At 39.6% G+C, this 12,483-nt stretch overlaps 2 protein-coding genes across 6 annotated transcripts in view; one reads left to right on the top strand and one right to left on the bottom strand.

Moving 5' to 3' along the window:
- COQ7 (coenzyme Q7, hydroxylase) overlaps nt 1-12,483 on the top strand; it is a 375,365-nt gene that overhangs the window by 144,384 nt on the left and 218,498 nt on the right. The window lies entirely within an intron of this gene.
- SMG1 (SMG1 nonsense mediated mRNA decay associated PI3K related kinase) overlaps nt 1-12,483 on the bottom strand; it is a 113,445-nt gene that overhangs the window by 35,463 nt on the left and 65,499 nt on the right. For all 5 annotated transcript variants that reach the window (XM_050774990.1, XM_050774994.1, XM_050774993.1 and 2 more), the window contains 11 exons: nt 12,030-12,189; nt 11,181-11,301; nt 7,449-7,697; nt 6,338-6,622; nt 5,072-5,216; nt 4,825-4,963; nt 3,010-3,240; nt 2,723-2,900; nt 1,988-2,149; nt 569-786; nt 206-360 (listed from right to left, as the gene is read on the bottom strand). In XM_050774990.1, coding sequence (XP_050630947.1) covers nt 206-360; nt 569-786; nt 1,988-2,149; nt 2,723-2,900; nt 3,010-3,240; nt 4,825-4,963; nt 5,072-5,216; nt 6,338-6,622; nt 7,449-7,697; nt 11,181-11,301; nt 12,030-12,189 — 2,043 coding nt within the window. The remainder of the gene's footprint in view (nt 1-205; nt 361-568; nt 787-1,987; nt 2,150-2,722; nt 2,901-3,009; nt 3,241-4,824; nt 4,964-5,071; nt 5,217-6,337; nt 6,623-7,448; nt 7,698-11,180; nt 11,302-12,029; nt 12,190-12,483) is intronic.

Here is a 12,483-nt window from a genome sequence, read left to right as displayed (position 1 = left end):
TTAATGACTACAGAGCTTCTTGTTTAAGATAATGAATAAATTCTGGAAACAGACCGTGGTGATGGTTGTACAATATTGTGAATGTATTTAATGCCACTGAATTGTACACTTAAAAATGATTAAAATAGTAAATTTTATGTTATACTTTGACACATTAAAAGAAGAGGCGGCTTCACCATCTCAGGACAAGTGTATGGAAACATACTTGCGTAAGGTGTTGTTGTTCTGGACTCTCTTGACCTCATCTTCAAGCTGCTGAATTCGTCTCAGGACATACATGTGTTGTTGCAGCAGAACTCCCAGCCAGAGCTCATCCCAGAGCACAGTGACCCTGCGCAGTTCAGCCACGAGCATCTGAACCTGCATACACGGCACACCCAAACAGTTCATCTACAAGCTTACCCACAGCACAGCTCTTCAAACACTGGACTTCATAAGTTAAGTGTATGCAATTTGTGCTCATTATACAATTAGAGAACCCTGACTAGTGATTGTCAATACAGATTGGCAAAAGCAACTTTGATTATTCTATAAAAAATTATTCTACAACATGTGAGTTTCTTTGTACCTGTAACACCATGGTTGGATTTGCAGAGGACAGCTTATCTACAATTTTGCTATAACAATCCTGCATCATGGCTTGGTCTTCATTTAATCCACTTTTAGGTTCATCCTTATTGCTATCCTGAGATGCAGGAGGACTTCCACCCTCACATTCAGAAACCAGCAATTCTTCTCCTTGAATATTGCCAAGTAAAGTTGGAATTGCAGTGGAAAATTTATTTCCTGTAATGAAATAGGAGAACAAGGAATATTTTGAACATTTCTCCCATGTGCATATGCTGAGTTAGGGAAAACACTCATAATCTATTTGACTCAAGAGCACTCACTGAACTGCTTTGCCTTCCATGCATTGAATTGATTAAAGATTGTGGATATTCTGCCTTTCTATAGGTTGAGCTTTCATACTTATTAACACTACAAGCTAATGGAAGATACAAAGGAGAAAGATAGTAAGTGTTTAACAAATAATGTATTCTTCAAGCCAGAGTTCAAAACTTGGTATAATCCTTTCTCTTTTTTTTTTTCCTTTGGAAACAGGGTCTAGCTCTGTTGCTGAGGTTGGAGTACACTGGCACAATCTCGGCTCACTGCAACCTGTCTCCTGGGTTCAAGTGATTCTTGTGTCTCAGCCTCCCGAATAGCTGGGACTACAGGTGTGTGCTACCACACCCAGCTAATTTTTTGTATTTTTTCATAGAAACAGGGTTTCACCATGTTGTCCAGGCTGGTCTGGTCTCAAACTCCTGGCCTCAAGTGATCCACCCTCCTCAGCCTCCCAAAGTGCTGGTATTACAGGTGTGAGCCACCGCACCTGGCCAAAAGTTTGGTACAATTCTTACCTACCAGTAACAGCTCAGTAAGCCTGGCAGAGTTACTCTATTTCTCCACGTCTTGGTGGATTACTGTCAAGGCTACAGGTAATGTGTAAAGCACATGTCCTGGTGTCAGATACATAGTAGTTCCTCCTTCAATAAATGCTAATTATTACTATTAAAAAACCTACAGCCAGACGCAGTGGCTCATGTCTGTAATCCCACCACTTTGGGAGGCCGAGGTAAGTGGATCACCAGGTCAGGAGTTCAAGACCAGCCTGGCCAAGATGGTGAAACCCCTACTCTACTAAAAGTACAAAAATTAGCTGGGCGTGGTGGCACGTGCACGTAATCCCAATTACTCGGGAAGCTGAGGCAGAGAGCTGCTTAAACCTGGGAGGCAGAGATTGCAGTGAGCTGAGATGGCACCACTACACTCCAGCCTGGGCAACAGAGTGAGACTCCATCTCAAAAAAGAAAAAAGAAAAAAAAAAAAAAAAACCTACAAACTCTAACGACTCTGGAACATAAGGCTTAAAAACTTTGACCTAACTAAAATTACTGGCACAATAACTTATACTTAAAAGTAGCAATATTTGAATATTCCATACCTGAAGCCTGGGATTCACTACTAAGCGATATGGTACCCACTATTGCAGGATACAATATGAGATGTGGGGAATCTTGAGCCACGCGGCAGAGAAGGTTACAAATACTTTGGCGCACATACACTTCAGGGTGGTTTAAGCGTGAGAAAAGTTGCGGAATAATTCCTTCAGGAGGAGAAGAGAGAAAGATGCTTTAAAGTTATTTAAAACTATGAAGAAACTATCAGCATCGTAGATCAAACAGAGAAAACCTGATGTGTGTCAGCATTAGTACAAATTTTAAGAGTTCAGATTTCTCCCTGTGATAATAAAGAACCACACACAATCAACCAGTTCTTGATTTGCAAGTCTGGTTAAGGTTGGTTTAGATACAGGGCTGTAATCAAAGTCCAGGGAAACTCAAAAATGTTGTGGAGAAATTATCTTCTGTGAATGCCTACAAACAAGGCAGACACAGACAATTTTTACAGAGGGTATATAAAACCTTTTGAAAATTATTCACCATCCTCTCCAAAATTCATTTTGTATATAAAAAGCTCCTGCCTTTCAGCTTCCCATTTCTTGGAAAGGTGGGAGGTAAAGTCCTAGTGATGTAACAAGTAGTGCAGGGTGTCCTAGGAACTTAATCTGGCTGTTCTTTTACACATTCAAATAATAAACATAAGGAAACCACTTTTTAAAATCTTATATATCCTAACGAGAAACAATTTTTCCAGAAACATTTTATGCAGGTGTCACCTCTCCACGGTGCAGTGGGTGTTGTCTCCAAGCCGTGCTCCAGATACTGCCGAAGCTCACCAGCGTGCTTCACGAGCAACCGCAGAAGGCGCAATGTGGCCATGACGATCACATCATCAGTGCTCTGTTCCGCTCTGTGACTTAAATGCAGCCTGGGGTCGTCCTCATCTAAAGGAATCTAAGAGTGAAAGATGAGGGGAATAAATAAGAAAATAACTCAGAACACTATTTTTGTTTAGTAAGAAAAAGTTTCCAAATTAATTTTCTTAGAACACTGTGCTACATACTTGACCAGCGTTGAGTTTAAGGAAAGTAAAGTATGCACTGCAAGAGAGTTTGTACAGGCTGAATATTCTATCTACAACTTTCCTCCACACTTTAATAACTCCTTCAGTTGCACTTTCATCAAGTTCTGAAAGCCATGGGCAGCTTGATATCAACTGACGCCAGATAACATCAACCATGTCATCTTCTTCATTATCTTCACTCTCTGTTATCTGAAGGGTTATATCTTCATCCTGAAAAGAAATTGTGCACAAAATGCTATTTTAAATACAAACTGAAAAGGGAAAAAGGTATGCAATTTGACTATCATAAAAACATTCTTCTCATATATAAAATTATCCCAAATTTAGTGTTATATAAACTAAGTCAGTGTCAGTATGCTTCTCTTTATGATACATTTACTAATATGAAGCCAATGAAGAAGAATACAAGCATTTAGCAAAGATTAGACTTTTCTGGGGTTTTGTTGTACTTTAAATGCTTCCAAGTTACAATACAGTATTCTGCCTGCAGAAATTTTTTTTTCCTTGTGACAAAGTCTCACTCTGTCATCCAGGCTGGAGTGCAATGGCATGATCACAGCTCACTGCAACCTCTCTGCCTCCCAGCCTCCCAGGTTCAAGCGATTCTCATGCCTCAGCCTCCTGAGTAGCTGGGATTACAGGCGCCCACTACCACACCCTGTTGCTTTTTCGTGTTTTTAGTAGAGACAGGGTTTCACCATGTTGGCCAGGCTGGTCTCAAACTCCTGACCTCACGTGATCTGCCTGCCTCGGCCTCTCAAAGTGCTGGAATTACAGGTGTGAGCCACCGCGCCCAGCCTATGCCTGCAAAAAATTAAGCACAATCTGCTCAAAAGTTTAAAGCTGAATGTACACAGAATACATATACTAAACCTCATTCTCTTCAGAGTACTGTGCACGTACCAGACACCAGCTTAGGCAGAGACTTAGATACGCTGCTGTTTACAGCAAGAACTGATCGATATAGCTTAGTTTGGCAAATAAAATCCATGCCTTTGAGGATTGCAACTAAATAACATAGATTGGCATTCTAAAATTGATGGAACTCTGAAGGGATAGAGTGTGAATTCTAAGATCATCTAGTCCATTTTCAACACTGGCTGCACGTTAGCATCACTTAGTAAGTTTAAACGCACACACACACACATGCACACACATGTCTCATTCAGAATAAATGGGGGTAAGTTTCATGCACTGGCATATTTTAAAAGCTCATAACCAAGGGTTAAGAACTACAATTTCTGATGAGTAAGTTAAAAAGAAATTTAATTTACCTAAAATGAACTTCACTTATTAATTTTTTCTTTTGAGACAGTCTCACTCTGTCACCCAGGCTGGAGTGCAGTGGTGCGATCTCACTGCAACCTTCAAATGGTTCTCCTGCCTCAGCCTCCCGAGTAGCTGGGATTACAGGCATGCACCACCACACCCGGCTAATTTTTGTATTTTCAGTAGAGATGAGGTTTTGCCATGGCCGGCTGGTCTCAAACTCCTGACCTCAAGTGATCCAACCACCTCGGCCTCCCAAAGTGCTGGGATTACAGGTGTGAGCCACCATGCCAGGCCAACTTCACCTACTTTTAACAGGACTCTAAGGAAATGCCTTATTTTCTCAAAAGAAGTATATTCTTCTTAGAAAAATATAACTCATTTTCATCTTAAAACGTAGAAGTTTTTGTTTACAACAACAATTGGTAAGCCCCATTCAATATTTTATCAAATATATATGATCAGTTTTCTCAAAATCAATGATTTGGAGTAGCAGTCTTGCCCCAAGCACCATGTTTTCCTTGCCTGAATCCCCGCTGGCCGACATACAGCCTGTCCAAGAATACCATATATTCTCTCTTTCTCTTCCTCAGTTATAGTGTCTGGAAGCAGATTCTGAACTTCAGATTTCTCTCTAGGCAACAGACGAACACCTTCTCCCTGACTATAAAAATGAACAAGTCATCAGTATTTTAGCTACCAAAACTTTACCATATCAGCAGACATTTAAATATCTATTTATGCAATGCATAAACTACACATTTAAACATACCTGGCATTGTCAACCACCTTTCTGCCCCACCTATAAGCCCAGCTGGCCAACGCTGCCCAAGATTTGGCTACTTCAGGTGCCTGTACTGAAGATAGATGATACAACTGTCCCAAAATGAAGTCAGGTTCTCCAACTCCAATATGCACTGCCATAATGGACAAAAAAATAATTATAATAAAAGAACTCAACAACATTACATTCATAAATTCCTAATGACACTCCCATTAGCATTTTAGGTTTTTATCTGCAAACAATCAAAAGTTCCATAATATTACTGTACATAACTTGATAAGGCACAAATATGAATTCTGTTGTCTAAAAGGTTGGTATGTTGAAATGAATTCATTAGCTTCCCAAGTAAGATTATATTATCTCCTGTGGAAGACATCAATGTCTTTCATGACATTGAACACTGTAAACAGTCAGGTGTCAACTGTGCTGTAGAACGTCTTGCATTATGAATCTGACTGGCTATTTCCTCATGATCAGATTCACTTTAATCATTCTGGCAAAAATAATAAATAGGTGATGAGTATACCATTTCATTCATACAGACTCATGAGGTAAACATCTTTATTCCCTTGTTAGAGGTGAAGACACTGCCTGCTATAGTGCATTTGCCAAGATGAAGATTTATAATGATGACAAGACAAATCCTTTAAGAATATCAAGACCCTATCAAAATTATTAACACCAATGTAAGTAACTAAACTCTCAGACTTCAGAACAACAAAATTAAGGTATACTCTCACGTTTCAGCAACGAAAATCATCTCCCAAATTTTCTCTCAAATTTTAAAGACAGGGGAATGGTGCCTTCCACAACAGGCACTCAAACATGGAAAGAATCAACTACCCTATCTGTAAGGTATCTTTCTGTTACTAGCACTAGCATGAGAATGGGAAACTGGAATCTTTCTATAGTTTCTGTGTTCCACCAATCAATACGAACACAGGTAACTATTTTAAATCTTTGTTGCTCCTTCTATTGTGAGGTGAAATTTTTTGATACGAGGGGCAGGATTTTATTGTCAGCAAAAATATCTAAGTCCATAAAAGCAAATAGCCTGGGGGCAGAGTTCAGTGACTTCCAAAATGGCATTCAATTCTAAATATGTTTTAGTTATTTCCCAACAATAAAATAAACTCAATTTCCACAGATATATTTTTTATGGAAAAGTATAGCCAGCATAACATTATAAACTTTAAAACAGAAAAAAAAATAGCTTCTAAAATTAATATTCTAAAGCTAACAAAGAAACGCTACCTGTAGATTCACTCTCGATCCGAGGATACTCTTCTTCCATCGTATTAACAGATGGCAGTTCTATTAAAGTGAGTATGTTTTTAGACAAAGTAGAAAGACCTGTGAAGTTCTGTTGGTGCTGAGCTCTGTAAACCTGTTTCAGCTGTCCTGAAATCTCTTTCCATTCTGCCTGGATCCATTTAGCCAGTGTCAGAATTGACTTAGCAACTGCATATTCAGCTTTCGCAGACTTGCAGAAAGATATGGCACAAGAACTCAACATTTCCATTGCATGCGTTGACTGGCCTACAGAAAACCACAAAGTCAGAACTTAGAAACTTTAAAAGCAAATGATGGAGGGAGGCACTTGGGTTAGAAAACAAACAAAAATGCAAATGACTGACATTATTTCAGTGTAAAATAATCAACTTAAAAAAATAGAGACAGGACCTCACCATGTTGCCCAGGATGGTTTTAAACTCCCGGACTCAAGCAATCCTATTGCCTGAGCCTCCCAAAGTGCTGAGACTACAGACATGAGCCACTATGCCCAGCCAAAATACTAAACTTTTTTTTCTTTTGAGACAGGGTTTTGCTCTGTCACCGAGGCTGAAGTGCAGTAGCACAATCAGGGATCCCTGTAGCCTCAACTTCCCAGGCTCAAGCAATTTTCCTACCTCAGCCCCTCAAGGAGTTAGAACTACAGGCATATTCCACCACACCCCACTAATTTCTTTGAATTTCAGTATAGCTGAGGTTTCACTCTGTTGCCCAGGCTGGTGTCAAACTCCTAGGCTCAAACAATCCTCCCATCTTGGCCTCCCAAAGTGCTCGGATTGTAGGCATGAGCACCTGGCCCAAAATAGTAAAGTTAAAAAAACATGTAAAATCAGTGATCAGTGATCTCTGGAAGTATTTCTTACTGTAATACATTGCAACAAAATTCTTTTAAAACCATAGAATTATAAAGGTAAGTCAGTAACAAGCAACTTATTATTCAGGATGCAAATATTCTTCAACAGATGGAAATGATCAACTTTCCTATTACTATCTTATAACATACATACACAGTAACATTCATATACATGATTTTTATTATACTCATGTATTAACCATAATTAATTTTACTAACCTGCTGTATATAGCAATTTTGTTTTCTCAATATCAAGTTCAGGCCCCCATTTTTCATCCACTTGACCTTGGGTTGATAGTTTTTTAAAATGTTGGACTAAATCTTGTGCAGTGGTGGTCTTTCCCAGCTGAACTTCACTGCACTGTGCCAGCAGTCTTGTTGCAAGGGACACATTCCCTCGTTTTCTAGCAAATTTTGCTGCTGTTAGACCTAACTCCATAAGATGGCTTCTAATTGGGACTGTTTGTTCTGAGGAGAAGAAAACGTTTTATTAGACCCCGATTTGTCTAAACCAGACTGCATGGAAACATGGCCAAAAAATTATTCCCCAACTATCCCTCTTCCATACCACCTCCCGAAACAAAGATAATTCACCCTCAAATCCCTAGCAGCTAGCATAGTGCTTGAGATACAATGAACAGGTTTTGCTAAATTAAATGTGTACAATGAAGTCAAGTCAAGTCATTCATTTCAAGAAATTTCTTTTTCGTTTCTGAATCTTTGGCAAAAAGCCTGGGCCAACAGGTAGGGAAAGCAAGGAAGCAGGGAAGGCTAAACCATCCCCACGCACTTCTTCTGTAAGTACCCTCTGCCCTACAACCATTCTCTTGGTTTTTTTCCTACCTTGCTGAAGAATCCTCAGTCTCTCTCTTCCATCACTCATCTATTAAAACACTGGTGCTCCCTGGACTCAGTTCTAGGCTCTCTACTCTTCCCACTGCACACTCTCCCTGGACATCATCATCTTTTCCTGTGTCTTCAATTACCACAGAAACGCTGACAACCGTTCAATCTTCACCCAGACCTGACATCTGAATCCCACCTGCCAACTGGTCACCTACACTCTATTTATTTCAAGTGGGCTTCCACTAATGTCAGTCATGCCAAATGGAGTTCATTTTCCACCACCCTCCAAACCTTTTACTCCCTTTTTCCATTTTCCCCTTCTCAAGGAAGGGCACAGGATCAGCCGGCTGCCTGTGAAAGTACTTGGCCACCATCACAGACTTTACTTTCAACCCTCATAGCCCATTTGCTTTTTCCTTCCCCTACTGCCACCCTAGTTACCCTCTTTAGCAGAGACTTCACCCTAACTTAGGTCCCTTTGCCCCCATTCTTATACTCTTCTAGTCCATTTTCCAACTTGCAACTGAAGTGACATTACACAAAGGGTAAATCTGAACATTTAACTTCCCTGCTTATAAGCCTCTGATGACTTCTCACTGCCATTCTGACAATTCCAAACTCTGGAATTTGGCTTGTTACTGATGCCTTCCTGCATTCATTTCCAATCCCAAACTCATCCAGTGCTCCTTCTCTTCCTCCTCTCTCTTAGGTGAACTGAGTCATCTAAGAATCATTATTTTCTCTGGCCTGCACACATGCTTTTTCTAACCAAGTCAGCCTGCCTTCTTCCTCATCTTTATCTTCCTTAACTCTCGGCTTAAATGTAACTTCCCCACAAGTCTTTTTCTGATTCCTAGGATTAAATCAGGTGCGCTCATTATTTGCTATTCCTTGTTGTGGGTTTGTTTTTTTGAGACAGGGTGTCACTCTGTCACCCAGGCTGGAGTGTAGTGGCATGATCATAGCTTGCTGCAGCCTTCATTTCCCAGGCTCATGCAATCCGCCCCACCTCAGCCTCCTAAGCAGCTGGGACTACAGGCACACACCACCATACCCGGGTGAATTTTTTTTTTAAGATGGAGTCTCGCTCTGTCGCCCAGGCTGGAGTGCAGTGGTGCGATCTTGGCTCACTGCAAGATCCGCCTCCCAGGTTCACGCCATTCTCCTGCCTCAGCCTCCTGAGTAGCTGGGACTACAGGTGCCCACCCCCACGCCTGGCAAATTTTTTGGTATTTTTAGTAGAGATGGGGTTTCACTGTGTTACCCAGGATGGTCTCGATCTCCTGACCTCATGATCCACCCGCCTTGGCCTCTCAAAGTGCTGGGATTACAGGCGTGAGCCACCGCACCTGGCCCACAGCCAGGTGCTTTTTAAAACTCTTCTATTAGAGACAGGGTCTCGCTATGTCGGGTCGCCGTGTTTGATGTCCGTTTTCCCTGCCAGAATCTACAATCTCCTTGATCACCATTATATCCCAACGTAGAGCATAGTACCTGGTACAAAGCACATTTGATCAATACTTGCTGAATAAACAAATAAAAATGAAGAGGAATGGAGTTCTTTCTCTGAATATAACTGATGGTTACTGACTTTTCTTCTCAATTTAAAAACTTATGTGATATAAAAAAAGGACTGGCTGAGCACGGTGGCTCATGCCTGTAATCCCAGCTACTCAGGAGGCTGAGGCTTGAGAATCACTTGAACCTGGGAGGTGGAGGTTGCAGTGAGCCAAGATGGTGCCACTGCACTCCAGCCTGGGCAACAGAGTCAGACTGTCTCAAAAAAAAAAAAAAAAGGACTGGAAAGGAGATGAGGGTACTTGTGAAGCCATACTATACGACACACTCTGTTCTAGGACTTTTATATACCTTGTCTCACTTCTTCATCTCATATAATCCTTACAAGTATCTCAAAAGTGGGGTAATCCCCATATAATTGAAAAGGAAAGCAGTTCCGAAATTCAGTGATTGCCCTAAGGTTCCTCAATTTGCAAACATCAGGCCAACAATCCAACCCCAGGTATGTTTGGCAGTGAAGGACCAGTTGAGTCACAGCTGCAAGGAACCACCCTGCAGTAGAAGTCCCTATCTTGGCCGTTAGCTTATGTTGACATTTAACACTCAAATTTACTCAGTAACACCAACTATCACGTTTTCCACTAAAACTCTACAGCATTCTGGCAACTTCTCTATTTTAGAGCAATAAAGTAAATTGTTAGCATCCCTTTGACATATAAATATTTACACAAATAGCAATTCTCTAGCCATTCATTTGGAGTATTTAAAACCCAACATTCACAGTACATTTTATGTGACAAAGAACTTATGTTCAGAATACAAAAATAAGTCTTATGTCTTCATTAAAAGTGGGTGAAGAATTTGAACAAACATTTGAAAACTAAAATACACAGTAGCCACTATGCAAATGAAAATACACTCAACATCATTAATCATCAAGAAAATGTAAATAACACTATGAGATAGTAATCACTACATATGCACCACAGTGATTAAAATTTTTTCAAGTTAAGCCACGTGACGCAACAAGGCATATTCACTCAAGAGAAACATAAATATACGTCCACTCAAAAGACTTGCACATGAATGTTGAGAGCAGGTTTATACTTAATAGCCCAACGTGAAAAAACCCCAAAATCTACCAAAGGATGAAGGGAGAAATAAACTGTGGTATATATATATAAAAGAATACTACTCAATAATAAAAAGGATTGTATTCCTGATACATGCAATATGGGTGAACCTTAAAAATATCATGCCAAAGAGAAGCCAAACACAAGAGAACATGTTATGATTTCACATACATGAAACTTTAGTAAAGACAAGTCTAATTTATAGTGACAGAAAGCAAATCAGTAACTGCTGACAGGGCAAATGAAGAGATGACCACAAGGGAACCTTCTGGGGTAAGACGGTGTTCTGTATCTTGATCGTATTGGTGGTCACACAAGTGAAGACATGTTAGAACTCATCAAACCATACACTTAGAATGTGTAACATATACCTCCATAAAGCAAAATTAAAAAAAAAAAAAACCCCACACACACCCCTTTAATTTTCTCTTAAAAAAAAAAAAAAACCACTTACCTTTAATTTTCTCCAACAACCGATTCTGGTACATAGTATACCTTAACGCCTGCATCCATGGCCTTACATCATGCTGTTTACATGAACGTAAAGCTTCACTGAAGAGTGGAATAAGACAGTCCTGCCAGAGAAAAACCAAAATTACTTAACATAAAACAGGCTCTTCATATGTCTGCAGATACATAGCAAGTCTTAAGTCCAAGACTGCAATATAGTTTGGCTACTTCAGACTGATTACAGTAGTTTTATCTATTATACTATACCCTTACATCATTTATCTTCTACTTATAAGAGGCAAGCACACAGTAAGAGAAAGCCTTTTGTTTTGAAGGGAAACCTTCTTCAGAATATGAAGTCTAATTTATCAATAAAGCACATTACAAAAAAAAAAAATCACAGCACATTTACTATAAAGCAGACTGCTAAATTGCAGAAAAACATTACAACTAATGCTTTATAATGAGGTTCTCAAAGATCATCATTTGTTCGGAAGCCCCCATCTCTGGTTGAACTTTACCCCATTTGGGATGAGGAGAGATCTTTGTTTGCAGCAAATCTAAAATTTACGTAATCCGCCTAAAGGAACCGTCTTTACATACACCACCTCCCACCCCAAAAATAGAAAAAAAAAAATTGAGCAATCTGCCATCCTTGAGATTATCTCAGGTTCTTCCATCTGCCCCATGTACTTCCCAAATAAAAGACTGCCTGAAAACAGCATGTTAGACTCTGGATTTACTAGCTTGTCCAACCACAAATCCTGTATCAAAAAACTCAAAAAATAAGGTCTTTGTTCTACAGTAATGGCCATTAATAGTCATAAGAATGTGCTTGTAAAAATATACAGACCTCTGTTGAAAGTCTGTTAGAAACTGTGTTCTCCAAAGCAGATGAGCAATACAGCTGCAAGGTACTTAGAACTGGCAAAGACTGTGAAACTGTTAAAGTAGAAAGTCTCAGAGGTCCAATAGAGATGCGGGATGTTTGTTTCAAATACTTTACCACATTTCTGAAACAAAATATTTACTGTTGATTAATGAAAATTACAATTCATAACCACTCAAAAAATAAAGCAATTGATAACATGCTATCAAACTGATATCCAAAGTTAGGGGGAAGTAAGAGGAGCAGCCTGCTCTATAATAAGATGGTATTAGCAAGTCATTTGCTTTTGGGGACTTTTACATTTTATTTCATTTCAACCTCAGTTTATGTTGGCAAGCAGCATTCATGTATCATATGACTTCTACAACTAAAATGAAGCTATTAGCACTAGTATTTAGTAATTTAGTAACTCTCCTTC

The sequence above is a fragment of the Macaca thibetana genome, chromosome 20 (assembly GCF_024542745.1).
Source record: "Macaca thibetana thibetana isolate TM-01 chromosome 20, ASM2454274v1, whole genome shotgun sequence".
Classification (NCBI taxonomy): domain Eukaryota; kingdom Metazoa; phylum Chordata; class Mammalia; order Primates; family Cercopithecidae; genus Macaca; species Macaca thibetana.
Note: the sequence above shows the minus strand (reverse complement) of the source record. Positions and strands in the feature narration are given on the sequence as shown.